The sequence below is a fragment of the Aythya ferina genome (genome assembly GCF_964211825.1).
Source record: "Aythya ferina genome assembly, chromosome: 2".
NCBI classification, from domain to species: Eukaryota; Metazoa; Chordata; class Aves; order Anseriformes; family Anatidae; genus Aythya; species Aythya ferina.
Genome location: NC_140297.1, coordinates 146879647 through 146906028, shown reverse-complemented (window position 1 = coordinate 146906028; position 26382 = coordinate 146879647). Strand labels below are relative to the sequence as shown.

The 26382-nt window shown below is 39.5% G+C and overlaps 1 protein-coding gene across 4 annotated transcripts in view; it reads right to left on the bottom strand.

Moving 5' to 3' along the window:
• SLC30A8 (solute carrier family 30 member 8) overlaps nucleotides 1–26382 on the bottom strand; it is a 50969-nt gene that overhangs the window by 1719 nt on the left and 22868 nt on the right. The window contains exons 8-9 of one of the 4 annotated variants that reach the window (XR_014689131.1): nucleotides 25515–25682; nucleotides 14425–14618 (exon numbers count right to left, since the gene is read on the bottom strand). Coding sequence is in view for 3 of the 4 variants with exons in the window: in XM_084507905.1 (XP_084364031.1) it covers nucleotides 25537–25682 (146 nt within the window). In the remaining variant the exon portion in view is untranslated. Of the gene's footprint in view, nucleotides 1–12894; nucleotides 14619–20106; nucleotides 20934–23820; nucleotides 25683–26382 lie in introns of those variants that run through there. The other 3 variants (XM_084507905.1, XM_084507904.1, XM_084507903.1) reach the window with 3 other exon arrangements.

Below are 26382 nucleotides of genomic sequence, written 5' to 3'. Positions count from 1 at the left end.
ATAAGAAAATATTTCTATTTCTTAGAACTAGTAGATTATTAGAGAGGATCTTAAAGTCAATACTTTCAAGTTCCTTCCTCACATTTGATTAAACACTAATTGCAGGAGAGCCATTTTCTCCTGATAGTTAATGGGATATTTAACCTTGCACGTTTCCTAGAACATTAAGATTTTCTTATTTTGTTGCTGCTTCTTTTCCTTCTAGCATGATTCTTAGCTACAGGCAGTTAATCTCCATTCTACTATCGACACCACTTAACAGAGAAACAAGTGGATCTGTGATTTATCAAATATGTATTTGAAAAGAATTCTTTCTCCTGGTGATGACCTGAAAAGGGTTTTGAGAATGATTTGGAGAAAAAGACAATTGTTTACCCAGGACTGGGGAAAGATAATATTTTTTAGTTTCTTTTTATTTATTTTTCCTCTCTTTTGTTTATTTTCTCTTTAAAACCTTCACTCCATTTAAACCACAAACTGAAGATGGTACTGGACTTACTCCTTCTCCTGTTACCCAGTGCCATGAACATATCGGTGTGCTTTGTAAAGGAACAAATCCCTGTATTGTGGTAGTTTTCCTCCAAAATTCACAGCATCAGCAACAAGGAATGTGCAAAGTCCTTGTAACTGTGATGTTCCCATCAGTGATGGGAGCAATCATCTCCACGTGTGCAGCAATTAGAACAGCACTAGGAAATGAGACGGGTTATAGAAAAGAAGGTCTGCTCAACCTCTTAACATGCAGGCAGTGTGAGCTGCCAAATATAAAATAACTAATGCAGTTGCCAAATTACCAGGGTCAGGACACGATTCAGACAGAAGACAGCCATATTAATAAATATCTTTAAAATAACTAAAATTTGAAGGAGGAAATTGGTCTGCTTGTTATTTACCCTGAATGATTTGCTAAAAACTTCAGCTTTCTGTCAGAACCAAGCAGAATGAATTATAAACTTATATGTACAGTCAGTTCACAAAAGCCATCAGTTAATGAAAGACCAACATCCCATAGAGACACTGGTGTCTGGATAAAACTAGTGGAAATCAGCACCCTGCTATTGATTCTCCAACATACAGTAAGATTCTTTGCATGTGTGTAGATATACAAAATCATAGATGGTGCATTTGCAGACTGAGATTCATTTGTACAAGAGATAAATAGCAAGCCATTCTTACCATCCTAAAATAAATAATAATAATAATCATAATAAAATCCATACCATTGTTCAAGGATTTATTAATAATTTGCCCATTCATTGAGTACTGGGAAGCAGGCCCACAGCTGCAGAGAAGGTCTGATAGCTCTTCTTTTGCTAGCTGTGCATTAAGTAACTCAAGCAGCCACTGTGCCAAGCTCAGTGATTAATGGCTTTTTGGGGTGGCTTCTTGCATCGGTCTGGTGCGGTGGTGGGTCTGGTGACTACCCCACAGGCAATGGTGTGACAGTGCTTGCGGTACCCTTATATTTTGAGCTGTCCTGCCTTTCTAAAAGCAGCTCATCAGCTGAGTGGAAACTGCCTGGTGGGAAACTGCCAGCCATGGACAAGCATCATCACAGCTGATGACATCAGCTACAAATTAAGCATTTAGGCAGCTGTGTTTTTCCCCCAAAAACACGGAAGGCTGAACTTTGTCACATCTCTTGGAGCCCTGATGTCAGAGGGAGGAATGATGCACTGCTCCCAGCATCAGAAGCCACAAACCCACAGGCTACCAGTGTTTGGGGACTACTGTGGGGAAATTTGATCACCTGCTTAAGCTGTTCTGGTTCTTTCCCCTTGGCATCCTATGGTGGCCACTTTTGGAGACACGGCACAGGGCTAGGTGGTCTGCCTGCCTCTCCCTGTTCCTTTATATTCATTTACTTATCAGTTACTGTTGGAATTTCTATCTGTTTTCATTGATTTTATATGGCACTGAAGTGACTAGCTTTGACTACCTTCCTTAATTTTAGAAAAAGTCATAGAAAAACCTTCCTTAAATTAGAGTCATGGGATCATTAAGGTTAGAAAATACCTCCAAGATCATCTGGTCCAACCATCCCCCTACCACCAATGTCATCCACTAAGCCATGTCCCTAAGCACCATGTCCAACATTTCCTTGAACACCCCCAGGGATGGTGACTCCACCACCTCCCTGGGCAACCCGTCCCAATGCTTGACTGCTCTTTCTGAGAAGAAGTATCTCTTCATTTCCAACCTGAACATCTCCTGGCACAGCTTGAAGCCATTCCCTGTGGTCCTATCACTGGTTACCTGTGAGAAGAGGCTGACCCCCAGCTCCCCACACCTTCCTTTCAGGTATCTGTAGAGAGCAATGAGGTCTCCCCTGAGACCTCCTCTTCTCCAGACCAAACACCCCCAGTTCCCTCAGCTGCTCCTCACAGGACTTGTGTCCCAGGCCCTTCACCAGTTTCGTAGCTCTGCTCTGGACACACTCCAGGGCCTCAATGTCCTTCTTGTACTGAGGGCCCCAAGGCTGAACACAGCACTTGAGGTGTGGCGTCACCAGAGCAGAATACGGGGGGATGATCACCTCCCTGCTCCTGCTGGCTGCACTATTCCTGATACAGGCCAGGATGCCATTGGCCTTCTTGTCCACCTGGGCACACTGCTGGCTCATGTTCAAATTATTAACATTTCTACCTTGGGAAAAATAAACATAAAAAAGAGGTGGGATTTTTTTGTTTTGTTTTGTTTTTCTATCCTGCAAGTAAATCTATAACATCACTGGGACTCCACAAGCATTTAAAGGTTCATTACTACCACAAGAACTAAAATGGTAACGAACTGTATTGGCAATTATGATAACACAGGTGTGCATGAATAGGATATTTTCTACCACACTATAACAAAAGCTACAATACGCTTGCAGAGTAAACATGCACATACTTACAGCTTAGTCTTTCTTGCCTCTGAAATTTGTAATAAATTAAATTGTGGACTTTTCTATTTACTTGAACTGCCTTTGGCTTAAACATTGGTTAAGATAGAATTATTTGTGGTAGAAATTTGCAAATTCCTAGAAACAGCAAATTTGTGGTAGATGTTCAGAATATTATTTTTCAGTTAATAGTTTTATCCAATTCCTATCTTCCTAGAAAATACTCCAATGTATATATGTATATATTAAAAAAAAATAAAAAATTATATCTTTGAATACTGTTTTTCTTTGCCCAGCTCTCTAGCTATACTTCAAGAGAGTGAGAGGATTTGCTTTTAGCTAGGGAAATAATTCCCTCTCTCCTTCCTTTCAAAGACACCTGAAACACTGGTCTTGCAATATAATATCCTTTAAGACAAGATGCCCTGAGAAGGAGCGGGGGGAGGCTCAAGATCTTTTCCAGAAAAAAGGAAACTCCTGCAAACTGATTGTCAGTGATCTCTGGTGCTTCTGTGGTTACAAGAGTGATGTTGCATTATGAAAATAAATGTACTTTTCCATTCAGAAGTAGAAGAAAAAGTTAGAAGCTCAAGTCTAACTCCCAATTTAGTCATCAAAGAGAGTAGGTCAGAAATTCCTTCATATGATTAGTTTAGGCAGGTAGTCTTCATGAATTTATATGCGGTTCTCTTACTTAGGAAAAATTTTCAGACAATGAGGATTAATCCTCAACTATTGTTATTAATTGGACACTTTCATTCTTTGGCTATTTTTTTAAAATCAATTCCCATATGTCTAGGTAATTAAATGTCATTCTGCCAACCAAAGCAGTTGTTATACTGCAATGCGGTGGAGGAAAAATACAGCGTGCTGGTGTAAGGAAAATTTGTCTGGCTTCACCTTCCTCTTCATACAAAGTTTTGAAAAAATTGCACAACAGTTCTATTGAAATTTCAGGTTTAAAATGCAGATACAATACCTCCAGAGGTGTTTTTGTTCTGGGGTTGCAAGCATTAATATATGTGAAATAATTGGAAATGTTGGAAAAAGAAAAAAAAAAAAAAAGAACACAAATGTGAACTTACTTTGCTTCTACTGCATCTCTCCTATATGCAAACTTGTACTTTTTCTTCAAGCCTTTTTCTTGTACACTACAAAAATGCTTCTATTGGATAATTTTATTTTTTTTTCCTGGCCTATTTTTTTCAAGGGTCTTGAGAAGATTCTTTCTGATGTTTCTCCTTTTTTAAGAAAAACAGCTTTCTAGTACAACAGAAACATTTGTGGAAAACATCTGCTTCCCCTCAAAGCCTGTTTTTAGTCAGGAAATGAAATCCACACTCAAAAAAAACCTTTAATCCAGAAATCCAAAGTTCATCTGATTTATGCTGGCATATATTTACACAAAGCTCAGACACATAGGTTTAAGACACTGCATAAGTACTCAGTGCTAACATGTTCCATGGAATTACCAGCCTCATTCCTGTTTATTCATGACACATGGGGACGAGGGATCTCCACTTCTGCAGCTTCTGTCATTGTAAACCTCGACTGCTGCTTTCTGCCATATCTTCTTGTTATTTTCTTGCTGTCAACTCTAGTCAACAGTCCATCCATCACCATTGCTTTGATTGTTGCCAGAACCCCTGCATCAAGACCACACTGTCAGCTTGACATCCTGCATGTGGAACAATATGTCAGGGTTCACCTTCCCACTGCAGCAGGGATTTCTAGCAGCTAAGTGCTGTGGGGACAGGCTATTGTTTGGAGCAGGCAGATGAAAAAAGCTCTTCTCTCTCCTGGCTTTATTATTTTTTTAAAAAATGTATTTTGATTGTTCATTTTGATTTTCTCCTCTTGTCATTGCGATTTTCCTCCTTTGCTCATGTTGTTGTTTTGATAGAATCTTCTATCAAGAAATGTTTCTTGAAAGAAATGAACATGATTTTATTTACTCCACTGACCACAATTAGCAGGAGCATATTGCACCGTCTTCATTGGGTCTGATTTCTCAGTAAACACCAGCAAAATGCTTCTGTGAATTCTGACTCCCCTGAGTTTTCATTAGATTGCATCAAAGCAGTTTTAAACAGTATGTGTTAAGCTGGAAAACAGTGTGTTTGCTGTCATTTTTTCCCATGTGTGCAAAAATACACACATGCACTTACCCATGTATATAAAATTATCCAGACATATACATATAGATGGCTAAAGCAGGGCAGATTCAAGATAATGAGCTGACACAGAGGTAACCATGCTATATCCCGTGGCATGGTTTAGCTTTTGAAATGGCTGTGTGTCCTTGCATAGCTGGGAGTCCTCAGTGAAGGAATGCCATGAACATTGTCTCTCTTGTCATGTCTGTAGAGCCTGCAACAAGCAAAGAGGATCAGAGGGTTTCCATTTTGATCAGTCATAGTCAATTAGTACACTTACATCTTTCATTACATTCTTTGATTTAAAAAGAAAAAATAAATTAAGGTTATATTTTGGTATCAAATGTGTCCTTTTTCTTCTCCCCAGTGCATACTCATGCTCTTGAGAGTCTTATCTTGAACAGCTTTTTCTTGTACTCAGAGCCTTGTACTATTAAATTGCCTAATTGGTCCCACAGCGTGAGAATAAAGCATCCCAGAGCACAGGATCCTGCAAAAGATCTGTTTCAAGAGCATCTTCCCTTGTTGCATATTTGTTGTATTTCCCATTGATGTAGTCCAGGACTGTGAAAGCTATGGAAAGTTCCTGTTTGAAGTTCGGGGAATGAAGTTGCCACAACGGATTTTCATATTCCCCACTGTAGTGGTGGTTTTTCTGGTTGCAGTCAGCGTGCCCAGCTAGGAGACTTGCTGATTTGCTTACTTCAGAGGAATTACCTAACACATATAAAATGTGAGGAAACTCGGACATCTGCTCAGAGATGATAAAAATAACAGCTATATTTTGATAAGGCTTTGCTTTCTACTTTCTATTATCAAATAAATTTGTATTTATCAATGGAAATCAGGAGGCAGCCACTCTCCTCATAGCTGCAGCTAATGGACATCATCATCGCTAACATTTCAAAAAGTTCAGTTTATATCTTTCCAGGTACAGCTGCAAACAGAAAGGCAAAGTCCTCCAGGTAAGAGAAAGTGTTAAAGAAACTAATGAGCAGCTTCTGTGCAATCTTGAAGACAGCATTTGACACAGCATAAAGACAAAAATGTCTCCAGAATTGGAAAGAAGACTTTTCGGAAGGAGCTTTAATCCAATTGTTGAAAGACATTGAATTATACAAAGTGCTAATGAATATAATTCGATGCAACTATCAGAAAAGAAAATTGCATTTAATATCTCCATGGCAGAAAGTGCACCAGAAAATAAAGGAAAAACTGCAGTTCATTACTGGAAAAAATGACCAGGCATCATTTCCTGAAGGCAATCAATTCCTGAACTGCCAGTAAGTGGTCTGCCTGTGTCCGTGGTGTCCGCGCATGTCAGGAATTCATCAGTTTCTCTCAGAAAGTTTATGACTAACTCTGACAGTACTTGGTCGGATAAATTCTAGTTTTGGTAAATATGTGTCATTCGAACATATGAAATGGACAAAAAAAATAGAATAATTTAAATTTAAAGATGAATATAAAAAATTGCAGCTGTCATCTTTCAGCAAAAATAAATGTCAGACTCTCCCAGTCCTAATGATAAGCTGGTATGTCCAATATTGGAAAAATCATCTGTGGTTTTGTGAGGAAAGTTCCCAAAGTAGCTTAGATGGTTTTTTTAGAGGCATCCCACTTACAAACCAAAGACATTCTCCAGCCCTGGAGCAGAGACCTACACAGATGCAAAGGGTGGAAGCAGGGACAGGAAGAAATGAGATGAGGACAACCTCCTCCACCACAGCAGAACAAGCCATTTATCCCAGTTTGGCTCTGTGTGCAAGCAGAGCTGCATTACAACCAAAAGAAGGAATCTACAAAAAAAGAGGAGAAACAAAATCAGAGGAAGGAAGATGCGTTTCTCTCATGCAATTGCCAGAATTTTTCTGATTCTTGTTAGTATAATTGTGGCATTAAATGTCTCATGGGCCAAGGACAGGCTGCCAACTTGGATGAGAAATTGTCCTCAAGAGAACTGAAAGGGCAGAAGGGCATCACCTTCTCTCAAAGAAGAAAAGAAGACTTTATTATTGCCCATCCCCAAATAATCAAGGTCATACTTCAGGTCCAAATAAAATGATACTGACTTGAAACTCCCAAGATTGAACGAAGGGTTAGGTTTATTACATTTGCAGCCTGATTCTTGAGCCTGGTAGTAAGGGGGCATTTGTGTTACATTTTCAAATTTCCCAGTGACCGTTCGGGTTGGACTTTGTGGCTGCCTTTTATTCTTTAGAAAAAAAAAAATAGGGAGCTGAAGGAGCTGAGATTGGCACTGCGTCACTTATTTTCAGAGGTATACCATAAACTACTGCAAGAGTCAATGAAATACTGACAGTTGTCAGCACCACATATACTAAAAAGTGTCAGAAATCTGACTTCAGCTTTGCAGAAATGAATAACACAAAGTGCAATTTCAAAGCAAGCAGAACTGGGGGCAAGAAAGGCTTTTGTCAGATTCATGTTCTCATTTCCATATGACTCCTGACCACTGCCCATATGGTTACATTTCCAAATGTCTGCCTGAAACTTTTTACTGGTCCGAGAACTTTGGAGGTAGATTGAAGCAGAATATTCTCCTTTATTAGCAAGTTTTTCTTCCTATATACCTTTTGCTGAAGAATTTTAGCAGTCTGAAAGTTTCTCTGTGTCTACAAAAGCTCTCTTTCACAGGTAGATGTTTTGTTTAATGTAAATGCTAACATAGCCTTATGAGTTTAGACTTAATTTAGTGATTTAATTTAATTTAGTAATCCATTGTTAATAACATTTTACAGTCCCTAGGGCAGCAGAATGCCCTCATAGAGTAATATCTTTTTCCATCCCCATTATTTGCCAGATATGGGCCAATGCCTATTTTCAGTGATAGTGGTTTAACCCCAGACTAGTTTTGCTGAGGTGAAAGTCAGAGATGCACTGGGGTGACAGAAGGTGGTTCAACTCACAATTTCTGTGTTTTATTCTTTTTTGGAGAACTTCTTATTCTTACTGCACTTGTCAGGATGCCTGTCTCCCTCACAGAGCCCTGTCAATGAGCTGCAGTAGGAATTTTGCTGGAAATGCTGCATTTTGGAGCCCAGCAAGATGCTGACAACAGGTCTGGCAGCAGCCTCAGTAGGGCTGAGCTCCCCTCTGCCTAGCCACCACAGATGGGATCAGGCAAAGGGCAGGGCTAAGACGAAAGGTTTATTAAGTGACCCAGCTGCTATGAGGACATATTTTATTTGTGCTGACATATTTGCTGTCAGGAGGAATGACAAAGTGCTCATCATTCACTTGCTTTCTCTAGGACTGAGGGAAATGGAAATTCTGAAGAACTTAGCTGGGGCATCCCATCAAGATGAGCCACAGGGTTTGATGATATTATGGCAACTATTAATGAACAGGCAAGGCAAAGGGTTGTCAAGAGGAAATTTGAAGGACATCAAGACACCTTGCATTTCTATTCATCGCTGATGTCCCCAAGGAGCTCTCCTAAGGAAATCTATGCTGCGTGTCATGAGAGACTGCAAGTACAGAATCCATTTTGGATCTGCTGGGAGAGAAGGAGCAAAGTCCCCAATTCTCACTGAACCCTGCGGCTCTGAGCATCAGTGACTGAATTCCCAGCACTACAAGAACTTGTAAAAGACTGTGACAGTATAAAAGAGACAGTTTTTCCCTTACTTTCTGCACTTCCCCAAATTTGTTTTTACCCTAGTGTTACCTTACTCTTATCCACTTCCTAACCAAGAGGCTTCCTGAAGTTCTCAAACACATTCTGAGGCAGAAATATAAAACTGAGTGTCATCAGGACACCCTTTAGGCCATTTGTCTTTTGGATTAAATTGATCATTTGTAAAACAGAAGTTAATCTGCCTTTCTATGAAGGCTCAGGGGCTGAAGAGCAACTGTCCTGCCTTACCCCCAGGCTTTCTCTCTTCAAGGGTTTGCAAGTCAGTAGGTACCACATCACTTTTAGTCCCAAAGTTTCTGTTAGATCAAGGCAAGGACATCTAAGGACTAGTAGGAGGTTCCTTATCTCTAACAAGAGATGCTGCTCCCTCTCAGTCACATAAAGTAGCTGGAAAAAACACGTAGCTTCACCAGCTGGCCATGCAGATGTAGACATCTGAGACTGGGACTTGTAAGGCAGAGATCTTAGTTTTGGGCTGCTTTTTTCTTGTTTCTCATTAAGTCCCAGGAGTGAAACTACAGCCTTAAACTGATTGAATTTTTTCCATCTCACCTTGAGGAGAGTAAAAATTTCACCTGCAGAGTTTGAGGCTTTTCCTCTCTGCTAATGTGTGCAGAAAGTGTACGACTCAACTTCCCAGGGAACCAAAGGGAAGAGAGGCTTTCTACTACTAAAAAAAGAGTTTCATTTTAAAAGCCAAATTTAATCTCCTGTTTGATACCCTGTCCAAGAAAGGGACAAAGCAGAGACTACCATGTGTTTAATGTTTCTAGTTTAGAATAGAAATAACTTTTGTTAGAAGTCAGTGAATTTAGTAAAGGCTTTCTGTAATGACAACAGGGAATATAGTTGTTTTCTGTGATGAACTAGGAGCAGATCAGACAAAATTAGGATAATTTTGGATCTTGACCATATAGATATTTGGTACTGTAGAAGATAAAGACTGCAACACTTTTTTTTTTCTTCTTTTTTTACTTTTTTTTTTCTTTAGTCTGTTCTTACAATAGCTAATAATTTATATTTCATTTTAGTTACTATATGCGTATTGTAAATGACCTTTTATTTCTCTTCATTAAGACACTGGTCATATTTGACTGTAACTTATTGAGATCAATAAATGCTTAATGTGTTAACTTCACAGTCTAATTTTATGTGACACCTTGCTGAGCCAGCAAAAGGAATAGAGGACAAATTGGGATGTGCAGTTATATTTGAGAGGTATTTATACACAACAGCCATGGATTTGTCGCATGTTTGCCAGGTTTATTAAACCATTTTCATCACATTCACATCAGAAAGTACTCTAACTACCTGCTCATATAATCAAGAAAGGGTCATCTTGCAGTTCAAATGCAAAATTTGGTTCAATAGATCAGGATTTAGTTCCTATCTATGCAATATATTTTGACTGTGACCTTGGGCAAATCACTTACTCTCCCTGCCTCTCACTTGTTTGTAAGCTGAAGTAGGAATAATAACTTCTTAATGGTGAGAATGAACATGTCAGCATTCATATGGCACTCACACCATTACCCAGCTCAGGGTCCTACCTCTGTCCTGAGCTAAGGTGAAGTTGGTTAGTTTGTATTTCACCAATAATTCATTCACAGAGAATTTCTTGCTCTTTTAATGTTTAGTCACAGTTACAGACTGTGACTGGGCTGAGACTGTTCCAGAAAGGTCAGTCTCTACCCTGATAGATTTGAAGACTTTTGTTCACTCTCTCTTTGGTACAGAGTCCCTTCTCCTCTCCCAAATATTAAGTCAGACTTTACCTTGATTCAACTCATTTCAGAAGCCAAAAGCTTTCTGGACACCCAGCATTGCCACATAGCCAGTAGTAGGACTTCACTTCATCAGAGTATCAAGGCACAGCTGGAAAGGAAAGAAGGCCCTGCATAATGAATGTGTTGCTTTGTCTTCAGTATAAATTGATAACGATCTGCATAATTCAACCCGGTCTATAGCATGCTAAGGGACATAAGTATCTGCCTATCTGCACAGCAGTTGGCCAAGATAGCCAGCAAACACAAACTCAGTTATGTTTTGTTCGCAATGAAGATCTTAATAGCCTTTCCAAATGCTCTAGAAGCCCAAAAGTTTGCTGTTGAAAAGATTATCAAAGTGTATTTGCATAATTATGGTGTGTTACACATAATCACTGGGTTTCTTCGGTGTTGTGGTGTGGTTCTTTGCCATTTACAGCTGTTGTGCCTCCGCCCCTCTTATAATAGCTGCCTTCCAGACCTAAAGGGGGCCTAAAAGGGAGTGTCTCTTTGACAGGGAGTGTAGCGATAGGACAGGGAGCAATGGTTTTAAACTAAAAAAGAGTAGATTTAGATTAGATATCTGAAAACAATTCTTCACTCAGAGGGTGGTGAGGCAGTGGAACAGGTTTCCCAGAGAAGCTGAGGGTGCTCCATTCCTGGCAGTGTTTAAGGCCAGGCTGGATGGGGCTTTAGGCAACCTGGTCTGGTGGGAGGTGTCCCTGCCCATGGCAGAGTCTTGGATTTAGATGATCTTTAAGGTCCTTTCCAACCCAAACCATTCTATGATTTTACGATTTTCTCCCTTTCTTCCCCCATAGATGAAATCTGGCACGTACATATTATTTCTTTTTTCCTTCCCTGATGACCATGTTCCAAGAGTCATCTGGGCAGAATCAACAAAGTTAATCCTCGGCGCCAGGGTCCTAAATCACCACCACATGATAGCTTCATGGTACAAGCCACATCAAAACCCTGGATTTGTCATATGCCATTGCCTATCAGTGATGGTTAGATGCAGTGATAAAGCAAACAATATTAAGTTACATGTTCCACGTTTTAAATCCCAGAAGATATCCAAGACAGCAGGACATGCTGCTCTGATCCTGTGAACAAATCAGTTGTCAACTCCTCTTCATTACAAATGCCAAACCACTGTGGCTACCCATCGAGTCAGTCCTCATGCTACATGAGGTGCTAGCAATTCAAATCACCACCTTCTGAACTGAAATGAAGTTACCTTTCTCTTAGTTCCAGGAAAAATAAGAAAAAAAAGGCAAGGCAAGGCAAGGCAGGGTGGGGCAGGGAAGGGCAAAGCAAGGAAGAGAAGAGAAGGGAAGGGAAGGGCAAAGCAAGGAAGAGAAGAGAAGGGAAGGGAAGGGAAGGGAAGGGAAGGGAAGGGAAGGGAAGGGAAGGGAAGGGAAGGGAAGGGAAGGGAAGGGAAGGGAAGGGAAGGGAAGGGAAGGGAAGGGAAGGGAAGGGAAGGGAAGGGAAGGGAAGGGAAGGGAAGGGAAGGGAAGGGAAGGGAAGGGAAGGGAAGGGAAGGGAAGGGAAGGGAAGGGAAGGGAAGGGAAGGGAAGGGAAGGGAAGGGAAGGGAAGGGAAGGGAAGGGAAGGGAAGGGAAGGGAAGGGAAGGGAAGGGAAGGGAAGGGAAGGGAAGGGAAGGGAAGGGAAGGGAAGGGAAGGGAAGGGAAGAGAAGGGAAGAGAAGAGAAGAGAAGAGAAGAGAAGAGAAGAGAAGAGAAGAGAAGAGAAGAAAAGAAAAGAAAAGAAAAGAAAAGAAAAGAAAAGAAAAGAAAAGAAAAGAAAAGAAAAGAAAAGAAAAGAAAAGAAAAGAAAAGAAAAGAAAAGAAAAGAAAAGAAAAGAAAAGAAAAGAAAAGAAAAGAAAAGGCAGGACACATGGTGAGTCTTTGAGCCATACACAGAAAATTCACAAGAGGCAAGAAAGATCAGTGGAACACTGGAATAACTGAATATAACTGGCAAACTAAATTAAAAAGTAAATAAGAACTGTTTTTCTTTGTTATCTCGGATTAATTTTTATTTATTTATTTTTTAAATTGGAGAAGTGAACTATCTTAATATGAAAACAAAGATTAAAAAAAAAAAGACATTGGGCAACAAATGCGCACCACCTTTTAATTTTGTCAAGCGTACTTCATCCTGGAATGGGAACCATGATAGATAATTTTTTGTTTTGAAATTAAAATCATAATCCACATTTATGGTATTCATGAGAGAAAACTGAGTGCACAGAGATGTTCTGAGGCACTGTTGTAATCTAGAGTGCCTCAGGGGAAGTCTTTAAATTGTCCTTAAAATTAAAGGAAAATATTTTCATGGAGAAGTGTTTTTTTTTTTGTTGTTTGTTTTTTTTTTTTTTTTAGAAATGTTTTTTGTTGTTGTTGTTTTGATTGGTTGGTTGGTTGTTGTTTTACACAGAAGGAGACAAAGAGCATGTTCAAACAGTTAGTATTTACAGAATGCAGTGTAAGAGAAAGGTCTTGAAAACCAAATATTAACCAATAAGCACAGTTTACCAAGGGTGAACTAGATGTTTGGTTAGCTCTAACTTATGGCAGAATTCTCAGAGAGATAATCTTTACCTACATCCTTTTGTGCTGCTGTGGTTGTAAAACATAACAGTGACCTTGCTACATGTAAGATGTACATTGATTAATCTGCTAATTGTATCAGTGAGAAAAGTCAAAACAGCATCTTCAGAACAGGTACCTTCAAAATTAGCCTTTGACTTAGAAAAACAGACACAACAGGTATGCTGCATCAGGTGCCTTCAGCAAAATTTGTGACTGCAAAAAACTCTGCCCTCATCTGTGGATAAGTTGCCTCATTTAAGTTTGGATCATTTAAGTTTGGAAGAACAGAGATAATGAAGCTCTGTGTGCATGTTGTGTCCCCTGAGTGAGGAAGGCTTATTCACATAAGAGGATTAGAGTAACAACTTCAGTGAATTGATGGGGGTTACATTTATCTTTGTATTAAACTTCATATTAAAGCTCTAATTTCAGCTCCCAATGAGAATTCTTTGGTAAGGTTGTTGTTTCTTGGAAGTCTGTACTTCAAATTGACAAGCATTCATATTAACCTGTTACGATCTTAGTACTAAGACTGATATGTCCTGAAATAAGACCAAAGAAAGTTGTGATAAGGGACCCCAAAGTTCCTGATGAAGTTTCATTATTCTTTAATGGATTATTCCTTTTTCCAATGTCTTGTTTGTGATTATGATTTCAGGCTTCACAAAACAAAAAAGGCTTTGACAGACTGGAGCAACACAATGGGCAGGCCACCAGGATAGTCAGAGGCTGGAGCAAAAGACACTGAGGGCTGAGTTTGTTCAGCCAGGTGAATAGATGACTCAAAGAGATTTTACTGCTGTCTGAAAGTACATAATGGAAAGGTACCTTGAAGAGAGAACCAGGCCCTGCCTCAGGTACTCAAAGGTGCCTGGATGCACACCTCTACGTGCACCTGTGTGCATCTGCCCTGGGTGCACAGGAGGAAAGGAAACAGATCCAATACAAAATTTGGGGGATTTCTGTGTAATACAAGGAAAACTTATTTTACTGTGACAGTGGTCAAATATTGGAATTAATTGTTTAGAGAGGTTGTGGAACATTCATCCTTGGAGACATCAAAAATTCAACCAGCACTGAGCAGCCAGCTCTAATTGGGCCTCCACTGAGCAGGAGGTTGGAGTGGGTGACCTCCACCAGTGACTTCCAACCTGAATTATTCTGTGAGTCTGTGAGTCCAGACTGATAAGACATTTTGACTGTTTGATTCAATGTCTTTTGGTTTCTACAATGAGATAGCATCTTTCTGAAGTGTCAGCAGAGAGGAAACCAGATGAGGAAGAAGCAAGCCTTGCTTCCAGATTCTGCTACAGCAGGTACCCATGTAACCTCTTTGGGTCTTCAGAGTCCTGAGCATTACCTGGGGAACTACAGTCAGGCAGAAGGAAACAACAGAAGGTCAACACCATTGAGGATGGCTAAATCCAACATTTGGAGTATAAAAGCTTTTTCTGTGTCATGCTCCTTAAGGGGCTTTTTTCAAGTGAAGGAATAAGGTCTTGGAGAAGCCTTGTGACATGCTGTGTGTTTCAGCTGCAGCTGCTGGTTCAGGACCTTAGGAGAAGAAGAGAATCTGATTGTGGTCATTTGGTGAAAACATAATAAAATAAAAACTTACAAAAACTATCCTGTGACCAAGTTTACTTCTTTTGAATTCTGAGGGAAATATATGAGTAAAGTAAATGTGACTAGATAAAGCCTGGGAGCATTTTCCTGGGTTTTCCTTTGAGAACTCAGTGCTACTCAGTTTCTCAGGTTAATCTCCCTGCTTCATCTCATTCCACACTGGCATTCTAGCAGTTGAAGGAAAAACACGCACAGAAGAATAATTCACAATGCTCCTTTCCCTCCTATTTGAACCTACTCCTTATTTTATTCTTTTTCTCCACACTCTCCGTACACATTCACCAACCCCAGTTCTGTTTGTTATATAAGCTGTCAAGTTATCAGTGTAATGTTGTATTAGGGATTTAGCTAGAGAAACAAATTCCCTGGGCGTGTGAGTAAGATTAGAACAGCATGTGAAAGTGATGGGTTTGTGGACTGAAAACTCATTCAGTTTTAGTTTGGTTATGAAGGCAAGGTTAAATGTGAACACTATTAGCAGAAGTATAGGCCTGGCTCATCAAAAATTGTCCAACTTTAAAATCTCAACAAAACTACTTGGTGCAGCAACATCCTTTTAAAATTGGCATGTGCTTCCTTTCCAGGTTCTTTTTTTCTTCCCTTAAGCAACTAAAATTGCTAAATACTTCAGTAATCTGCTCTTGTAACCTCACTTATTTTTATCAAAACCAGATCTTCTAGATGCCTTTACAAGAACAGTGCTCCCAGGTTCATGAGCACTTTTAAAAGATTAGGGGGAGCAAGACAAAATTCTCCCTGATGCCACAACTCAGTCTGGATGATACCATTGCCACAGAGACACACAGAAACACCCCCAGGAACAAAGATGCTCCATACTCTGCAATCTGGACATGGCAAAAACACAGGCTGCTACAAGAGACTGTAGAGTAGCAGTGAGGTAAACTAGTGGTAAACATGGCAAAGAAACTTTAAAAAATAAAGGGAGGGCAAATCTGTGTAGGAAAGTGAGAGATTCTGAGAGTTTTCTGGGGAGAACTGTCAGCCTCTGTGGAAACTACAGATGTGTTAGGCCTCTGCAAACTTGTAAAAACTGGTTGGACAGCCTGTGTCAATGGGTCTTGTTAAACAAACAGAACCCAAAAAAGCTCCCCAGTTTGTAAAGCACCAGTCAATTTCTGTTGGGTCTGATGACAGACACATCAGTGTTTATGGTGAACCCACCCAGAGTATATGGTGAACCCATGCAGTGCAATACAATACTCTGCCATGTCCCCATAGTGAAACCATGGGGAACGCTATTAAAATCCCAAATCTTCTCTGTATGAAGATCACTGAAAATGCCTTTGAGCCTCAGTCTCCTTGCTCTGCCATGGAAAATAAACTAGAGAAAACAGGCATAAAGTCACATTTCAGCCATGAGATTACTACCCAATGAGATCCCTGGACCAAAAGCATCCTGAGCATTGAGAGGGGCACTAGGGCCAGCTGTGAACGAGGGATATAAGATGGGATGAAACACACTTCTGATGCAGAAGCAATTTCTATTAAAGAGATCAGTGTAATCAATGAGGTTGCCATGGTATATTTTATGGTGTTTTCAGACTCAGAAATGAGTCAGCTAGAGTGGTCTTCGCCATGAGTCTGTTGATGAACCAACCACAAATAGCAGAAAGTCTGGATTCATTTCACTGTAAAAGGAAGTAAGTATGGATTTTAAAGAGACCCTTCTGTGGAGCCACCATCTACAAATCTAGCCTGCTGGCTGTTGCTACTTCAGTTACTTTCTGCTAGGTGTTCACCTCTAAATAGAAGTCTCTGTTAGAGAGCAACACTACCACTTCAGTTGATTTCAAACATCTTTCACATATACCACTGCAAGAAAAATAAGTAAATAAACCAGTGCTTATGACCTGACTGTGTCCCATTGTCTTTACTGAGTGTATTCTCATTAACAATCAGCAGAATGATGAAAAAGCAATTAACAAGCAAGCTGAGTCTTGATGACTTGTACCTTCAAGCCTTCTCTCCTAGGTTTCTATGTGAATTAGAATATCCAAGTTGGAAGGGACGCACAAGGATCGTCAAGTCCAACTCCTGCGTACCCAAAGGATACCCTCCTCCCCCCAAAATAAATAAATAAATAAATAAAAGTCAAATTGTGTATCTGAAAGCATTGAAATGCTTCTTGAACTCTGGGAGGTTTGGTGCCATGACCACTTCCTTGCAGAACTTGTTCCAGAGCCCAACCACCCTCTTGGTGATAGATGTACAAACTGCATTGATCTCTTTAGCTGTTGGAGTAAAAGCTAACGTCATTTGCAGTAGAGCTTCTACACACACCAGCCAGAGGAGTCAGGGAATATGTCAAGAATACAGTGAAAGATTAGATCTAATACAACCCTTTTTATCTCCTGGTCTTGTGGTGTAAGAATATGTTTATAAGCTAGAATTGAGCATTGACAGCCCCAAATTTTCTGCCCAGTGTGCTGTTTTGCCTCTTTATCTGTACCCTGTGGTGGAAGAGATTTCTCTCTCTCCTTTTTGTCAGAAAGTTCAATCTTCTGCAGAGAGAGAAGAAATGAGGTATACTTCAGTGTGGATTTACTTTATTTCATATCACAAAACATTGTGTTTGTCTGGCCATGAAGGCTGAGGGCAAAGTCACACATGTTACATGTTGCAGATTGTGCTTAGGAAAAGGAGCTTGGTTGAACACACCACTTTAGCAGATTGCATGCAATTTGTGACTACTACAGCCATTCCACCAAGTGGGGCAAATGCTAAGCAACAAGGGAGCAAACCCAACCTTAGCTGCCCTGAAACAACAGCTTGTCCCTCAGAATCAGTGGGTACAAGAAATGCAAGTCCTTTCAAGTCCTATTACAGACCTGGGAGATGCTAAGAGCAAGAGAAAGCTCTGCCTGATATCTCATGTACTGAAAACTGTGAGACAGGCAAAACAAATTGCCCAGGTTGTCTCTGACTGAACACTGAAAGGTGGCTTGATGCGTAACTTGAAGCTTCAGCGTCATCAAAAGTGAAGCTACATAAACATCACTTTGAGCAACATAAGATCTAGAACCCAGCACTTACCATCACTATGACTTCCTTTCCAGGTAAAAAACAGAGCTATTTCCTGTTATGAACTGGATAATGTTTATGCAATGCTGAAAACTCAACATCTATTCAAGGTTTTAGTTGTATAAATCATAACAATTTTACCATCATGGTCTTAGTCTCTTCTGGTGCACCTTGTATTCTAGGAAGAGTAGGTGTTGCTGGAATGCAGAGGACTTTTCTCATTAACATTTTTTTCAATATAAAAAGCAAAGCCACAGTTCAAGATAAAACTGCAAGTAAAAAATAACTCTCCCTTAGTTAACCAAAGGTGCTTCCTCTAGTATTAGTAGTGTTATAACCCTGTTTGTTCAAAGTGAGTTTATTTTGTAGGCTCTTTCAGGAAAAATAAAATTAAAAAAACAAACAAACAAACAAACAAAAACCAAGACTTAAATTTCTAATGTAAAAATAAAACCAAAAGAGAAAAATCTACCTGTTTGTTTATTCCCTAAATAAAAAGATACAAATGCAGACATCTCCCCTTTTGCAATTCCTCTTTGAAACAACCCAGTGAATGCAGATGATTTAATGGTTCAAATTTAGAATAAACATGTACCCAGTTACCCTTGTGAATGAACATGTAAAACACAGTTAGAGATAAGGTGAGGTTATGAAGGCACTTTGTACTTACAGAACTTTAGCCTCTCTTACTTCATGGGCTCCTAAGCAGCTTTGACTTTTCATTGACTTTTCTCACCTTTAATTTAAGACTGCATTGACTTTTCCTGTCACCTTAATCCATTTCTAACATTAAATTGCTGCACAGCTAGCTATAATGCTACTCGATATTGATTATATTCTTTCTTCTCAATAATGTTTTGTTACATAAATTGAAAAAAAAATCGAAGAAACTTCCTAGTGTTTTGCTGCTTTTTGGTAGCTAATAATCCCACTGATTCTTTTAAAAATGTTTTATTCAGTGTTTAATTATTCACTTAACTCAAATCAGTGATTTGGAGGAGGGTAAGCTGTAAATGAGATGCTGTGCAATGGCTGTGCAGAATATTTGATCCCTGGGGTTTGATGCAAATGGCAACTGCATGAGGGGGAATCCTTATCAGGTCCCAGAAGTGTCTTTCCAAGGAACCAAAATCTCATCCTCTGGCTGAAGTCCAGGTTGTTTCCAAGCAGGGTCACCACAAAAGGAAGGGGGTAATGAGGAACAATGGCTGCCTTGGTCCTGGGACTTCTCAATTAACACCCCATAGGATTTGGGGTTTGAAATTAAGAGTTTTAAGATCTTAAACAGAAAAAAAAAAAGTGACCGTCTGAGCCCCCTCCGCAAATTACCAGCTACAGATGAGCTCCTTGGGGGTGCAGTGATTCTACTGAAGTGTGCCATGGTTAAGGTTTGCACAGACCACATATGGAAAACCAGGACTAATTTCTTCTGTGTGCTTGCCCTAAAATGGTGACAGTGTTTCTTCCTTGTGAAGCTGTCCCTTGTAGGGAACACGTTTTTTTACAGCAAAGTGCTCAGCTGGGGGTCATCTCAATTACAATAACCCAAGCCTGATTAAAAAGTGCTTCTATGTTACAAAGGAATTGGAATTACAGAAACGAAAAGGGAAAAAAAATAGGCAAAGACTACATGGAATAATACTGTGTTACCTGAGCTTAAAATACACTGGGGAAATTTAAAAGTTGCTTGAAAAATTACACAAGGAAAGATTTTTTTTGTTTTGTTTTGTTTTCCTCCCACCATCAGGATTTAACCTTGAAATTATTGTTCCATGACAGGGTGTCTCCTCTCACCATTTAGTGAATCATAAAATAAAAAATCCATTTTTCTAGTCAAAAAAGTGATTCATACTTGTAGCCCAGGCTTGGAATACGTGCATGGCTAGGTAGGTCTGCAGCACTTTTACACTTGGTAGAGAAGGAAAGACCCGTGATAAATGTAAAAAGTTATATATATTGTTTGCTATATTGTTTGTTTGAAGGCAAATACTGGATTCATTCCTGAGTAACCATCTTGCCTTTATCCAGGGTGTCTCCCTTGCTTGGACATTACACAGGAGATATAATGTAGGGCTCAAGGAAAGCAAATATCTTCTCCCATAATACTGCCTTTTCTCCCAAGGCAATTCCTCTGTTCCAGGAGAGAATATTTTGGGGACCAGAACCGTCTGTTCCCATACAAACCCGAGCTGTGCCTGGTACAAATCCAGGAGAATGTTTGATGAATACAAATTAATAACATTAAACCACTGTTGAAAGGTCCTATTGACTCATGTCTTTTATACAATGTTGAAGCCTGTATGACTCTTAAACTTCTCTGTCACAGCTAATACCAGCTTTCAGTCATATCTTTGCAATGGAAACTCAGCAGGAGACTAATGGATGACCAGCTATTTTCTGCAAATACACAGTAGAAATGAATATGGTGAATCAATTCTAAAAAACACAGTGAAGAAAGTATTCAGAGAAAGTCAAAAATCTATTCTTTGTAAGAGAAATTTTATTTATTTATTTATTTTTATAATTCCAGATTCTGTGTTTAATTCTGTAAGCGTAGTTTAAAGGGCAGAGGGAGTTGTTAAATTTCACTTCACATTCACACTCTCCTCCTGTTGGCACCTCTGTGGAATTGTTCCTGCTGCTCATGCATTTTGAGGGGGAATGGACCCCTTTGTAGGCCAAATACAGCTTCACAGCTTGTTCCCCAGCATTTCCCAGATGATTGGCACTGTGATAGCACTGAAACCCACAGGAATTCCCATTTATGTCCTTATCATTTTTTCTTGCTTCCTACAAAGGATCTGCTTTTGCAAAAAAAAAAGTCTCTGTGGCTGGATGCAACATCCTCGTAAGCTCATCAGCAGTTTCTGCTGCTCCTTCAAAGTGCACCGCATCCTTCAAAGCACAGCACATCCTTCAAAGAGTGTCTAGCTGTTGCCTGTCAGCAAATGAGAAAGCAGGGCAGGAGCCAGAAGTTAAAGATTCAGGTTGCACGCTGCTGCTGGGAAGCGCACCGGTTCCAAGCGTTTTGACATCAGAATTGCTGCTAGTCCAGGAGCTAGCCCTGAGTGCTCGTGGCTCTTTGAGGATGAGCAGGTTGTGCCATGATTAATGAATTCCTGCTCTTTCTTATTCAGGCAGAAGCTACATGAACTGTTCCAGTCAGCTTCAGTCTCTGAGAAGAGTCAGTGGAGAATATAACTGCACAGCAGGAAAAAAATAAAATAAAAATCTGTGCTTCACCAAAGGCTCAATGGTTTATCTGCCCATGTAGTTCAGGAAGAGTCCCTATAGCTGAGAACCTCATAGCTGTAGCGTGCAAGGAGTCATCTGGCATCTGCCACAGCAGCATACCTTTCCTGGCATGTCGTGGCACTCATAGCTTGGATGTTTTTTGCCTCAGATCTCTAGGATAGCTGGATTCTCTTTTTCTGTGGTGTTTGGCAAAGAGAGGCAGCACATCAAGGCAGAGCACGAGGCAGTGCGATATGGGAGGCAAAGCTAATGAGCCCTGCTGTAACAGAAGAATGCAAGCCATGGGGTAAAGTGCCTCTGAAGCCACAAGGGATGTTCCATAATACAACCTTTTTAACTTCTGTTCATTTTTTATTATTTTTTTTTTTTAATAAAAAGTCAAAGCCCAAGATTTTAGTGAACAGCAGCCACTTTTCCCATCAATGTAACACCTGGGATGGAAAATTGTGAGTGTGCATCAGTATCCATGTAAAAACCCTCTGTTGTGTTTCCATCGCAGCCACCTTTCTCACTGGGCTGCTCTCCAAAGCTTTCCATGCTGCAGCACGTTCTTGCTAGATACTGACTGTCTGACATGAAGTCCAGGCTGTGAGAAATCCCACTGAATAACCTCAGGAAGGTGGTGATGCCTGAGGCGGTTAAGAGACTGTCTGTCTCTGATTCCTTTCTTGCTTAAACTGTGTGTACTCAGGTGGGAAAGGTTTTTATTTTTCTTAGCTGAAAGAAGTTATCAGCAGGCTTGAGAATATAAAAGAGTACCTTAAGCTGGAGATACCTCAGGTGATTTTTTTTTGTATGTGAAACTTCTATATAATTTTAATACAAACTAAATATATTGTTGTATTGTTGTGCCTGATGTGGGCCAATGTGCAATGCCTGGAATGGCCATTGTTCTTTGCTTTTATTAAGATCCCATTTTAATTGTACTTACAACAGTCAAATGAAAAAAAAAAAAAAAGAGATTATTCATTATATCAAGTTTTCAACAAACACGGAGCAAAAGGCAGTTAGCTTCTTTCTGGGGCACTTTTGGTCTAACCACACAGGAGGAAAAGAAATGTGAGGGGCTGTAAGCAAAAAAGATATGTGATAAATACTATGTTGGAATTGGAATTTGAATAGGCACCCAGTTGAGGCATTGCAGAAAAAAGACAAACGGGGAAAAATAAAGGAGAAGGGACTAGAAGGGGACAATAGCCCAAGGAGGAGAAAAGGGAAGGATGTAGGAAAGCACAAGTACTGTTGCTGAGGGTACAGCACTGAGGAAGGTGTGGTGGAGTGTGCCAGAATTCACAAGAAAGGAGAAAACAGCTCCAGAATTGCTTGATACAACCTCCTGACATTGGTAAGAGAGATATTGCAGTCCTACATGGCCCTCGTTGCTCAGGCTACCATTTGCTGCCATTGTAGCACGGGAAGTCTTGTTTGACCTTCCTTTGGAGATGATGAATTGCTGCTGTGATATCTCACACTCACTAAGTGGGCATTTCATATATCCCGTAGTTCATATCCCATTCTTACACTCACTGCGCATTTCAGACAGGAGAACAGATGGGGATGTATATCATCATAGTTACAGTAAGGGTCTATTCCAGTGATGCTAAGGACAGATTTGTGCCTTATTTTTTCCAATTCAAGTCACTATAAATATTTCTGTCATTGTTTGGGGGGCACCTCGGCATAATATTGGTACCTAGGCCTTTTTTCATTGCTGAATGAGGAAAGTCCAGCCTTGTGGTTGGTGGTTTCATGGTTTTTACTCCAAAAAGTCCTGAGATCCTACAAATTCCTTAACCTTAGGCTCTGCTCGAAGTGTTAGATTCTGGTTGTAGAAAGAGAAATATAGTCTGGAGAATGAAGAACTACATAATTTACAAGCTCCAAAATGGTTACATTAAAATTTAGAGGGAGATGAACATACTTATGGACTTAAAATTTCAGTGCTACCCAGTAAGCCATAAGTTCACAGGAAGGGAACTACACCAAATGACATATAGACATGGAAAACAGACCACATTCATGATAAATACTTCTCTTTTTCACACTAGCTTCATGAATGGATTTAAGGAAGAAATTTCTTATCATTTTCTTACAATTATTCTGCAGATGATTGAAAGAATGTAAAACTAATAAAAGCAGAGAAGTCTAGAAATTGTTTCTGAATTTCCTGGCCCTCTATATTTCCTCTCTATATTACAGTAGCATTTCTGCAGAAATCCCTGCCAGCCAGTCAGACAGTATTCTGAAAACAACCTTTTACCAAGAAAATATCCCTGAGGATCAGACTAGAAGGGGATTAAAAAGAAATATATATTTTGTAGTTCATTTATAATGGGAGCATTAAATAGCTAGTTCCTTATAGCAATATTCATAACTGCAGGTAAATATTTGTTCTAAAAGCATGCTCAGTCTCTCCTGTTTAGGTAAAATTTCCTTAGATTACATATGGTTCTGTGTTACGGCTGCTACACTGCTCTGCTGGAGGAAATTCCACAGCAGAAAGAAGAGACAATTACACCGTCTCTAGTTTTTGCTAGAGAAGTATTGTCAATTTTCTGCCTGAAGTACAAGGTGTGCTGCTCTTAACAAACCCACTCTTGTTGTCTTTCTCCCCATTCCTGCTCTGAACTTTACTATATACCTACTCCTAATTTTGAGGGGCTTTTGGGGTTAGCAGCATTACTGTAGATAGCAGCTGCCACCTCATTTTTTCTTTAAACTTTTTTTTTTTTTTTTTTTTTTTTACAACTTTCCCCTACTGCCTTTCATTAAGGATCAATATTTTGAATTAGCTCCTTCTTTACTCACATGTCTATATTTCACCACTTTTTTTTTTTTTTTTTTTTCCCAAAGTTGTAATGAAAGTCTTCCCTATCCTTTCAATTTATCTGGACAATATCCTCATCAGTCCTTGTTGTGGCTGCTGAATATCTCTTTTGTTGTTGTTGTTGTTGTTGTTGTTTAGTTTTGCTTTGTTTTTGTTTTTAAACTTCTGGTCTTTTTCTCCACCTCAACCCAAATCTCAAAACTGAATCTGTGTCTCACATGGGTGCTTCTTTCATCCACTGATTATCTTTTATGTTGTCCTTGACCACTGTGCCCCTAAATTCCTCATTATGTCCAGGTCCATATCCTTGTCTCACTCAAAACATTTTTCTTTAAAAGCTATACCATTACCTTGTCCTCCCCATCTAATGAAAAGGATGTTTGTGTTATTTAACAAGCACAGCTGTGTTGCCTTTGGTAGGAGGCAACCTTGCTAAATTATAGCAGCAGAGAAACTGGCCAAAATCAAAATTAATTTCTTCATTCCTTTTTTATTTTTTTTTTTACTCTGCTCTGATTTATCTATGTCTTATCTTCAGGAGTCTCAGTTGATAAGGGGAAGAATTGTCTTTATCACTGTACTGAATACCACTGCTATGTTCTCAGTTCTTATGAGCCAGTAAATAATGAGAGACTCATGAAATTCTTAGCGGGTGCTGTGTTTTAATACCTTATCTGATTTCATTGGGAGGTTTAACTAACAAGATCTTCTGGGATGCCTCCACAAAGCAGAGTAATTTCTTGTTCCCCCTACCAGGTAACAAATGGCAGCTTAATATATCAATCTATCATCACATAGTTACGTATTATCTATAGCCAAAAGCACCTAATAGTAAATTCTTATCTTTTCAGGTTGATAAAGCAGAAAACTAATGTGAACCTATTCCAAATAAAACCTGCATTCCCTAAAAAGCAAGGCTTCTTTAAACTTAATAACACAATACACTTCCCAGCTGCCAGCCTGGAAACTTAGTACCACCTGAGTTTATATATAATAATATTTATATTTATTTATAATATAACATAATTTATGTTATAAATAACCTGTTAATAAAATGAGCCCTGCAACTGCAGGAGTGAGAACTATGGAGTGGAAAAATACCCAGTCTAGTTCTGCATGGAAAGTGAAGCTGCATTGTTACGGTCAAGGGACATGCTGCAGAATATGGTACACATCTGATAATTTGCTAATATTCAGGAGGAGGAGTGTCCACCAGAAAGCAAGGAAAGCACATATCCCCATGCTGTTCTTTCCCAGATCTCTTCATCCCTCATGCTAGCTTAAATTTTCTTCCTTATCCTGAATAACCATGTTAAGCTTTGCTAACACCAAATTTACATTTCATTTCATTTTGTGATAATTAGTCTGTTTGTAACTTGAAGGTTGATTAGTTTTCTGTTACCTGTGATTACAAACAGAGACTCTTTAGTGTTGCTTTAGTATCAGTCTGTCACTACAGTGAAGAATAATTTAGAGCCTTTCTCTTTTAATTGAAGGTAAGCACTGATGGACAGGTAATCTAGCTGGTGGAAGGACCTAATACGTGTTCTCTCCTAGTAGATAGTACCAACAAACAAAGGTACATGTGCTGTTTTTAGTCACAGGGCTTTTTAGTTCTCTTAATTACCATTTGTTGTTAATCAATTACATACAACCAGCACATATAGTCTCCATTGACCCGTAAGAGAAGTGATCATTACTTTGCATAGCATACTGCTTCCTTTAATCCCTGGGCTCCTGGCAGAAGACACAGTCTTCTTTCTGATCCTCTCCTGATTCAATCTGAATGGTGATGGAGTGGAAGCTGTAGTGCTCAAACAGGGCTTGGGTGATGTCTTTCAAAATCTTCTGGCTGTCATCTGTGTCTGCTATAAAGAGCAAGCAGAAAATAATCAAATTGCATACCGTGTAATAGTAGTAGTCAAAGAGTAAGTGGTTACTGACAGAAACTATTCGCAAACAGTCTGGCACTTCTACAAAGAAGATGATTTTGAGAAGTGTTCCTTGTCCTTTTTATCCTCATTTCAGGAGCTTGCATGTCAGCAAAGGTTTGTTCATTCAAGTATGGTAAGAGAATGTGATTTTAGCAAGAACTGAGCTATGTTTAATCACTAGAGAAATTCAGTTTGGCAGAAGATAAGTTCTAGAGGAAAGAAAGATTACTTAATAATCATTCAGTCACAGAGCAGCATCAGCGCTGAGTGATTTGGGTTACTGATAGACCTACTCCTTGTGGGAAGGTGGGACTCCATAGGGGATTTTGCCTATGAAACATCTCATGGCCAAACACAGGTGGAGTGTTTGTCTTACATAAACCATAAAATGTATAAGTTGCAAAAAGCAAACAAGAGATCTGATTTGGGTTGTGGATAATTTGTCAACAGGGATAAGGATATTAAAAAATATATTTTTAAAGATGAACTGTTGTCCTGAAGTCACCTCTATGTTCCAAGCTATGTTTTAAAGATTATTTTGCAGTAGAAGAGGCATCAGGAACACAGATTTGCCCTATAAGTTCTTGTTATAGCAATCAACAATTTTTACATATGACAAAACAACTCCAAAATC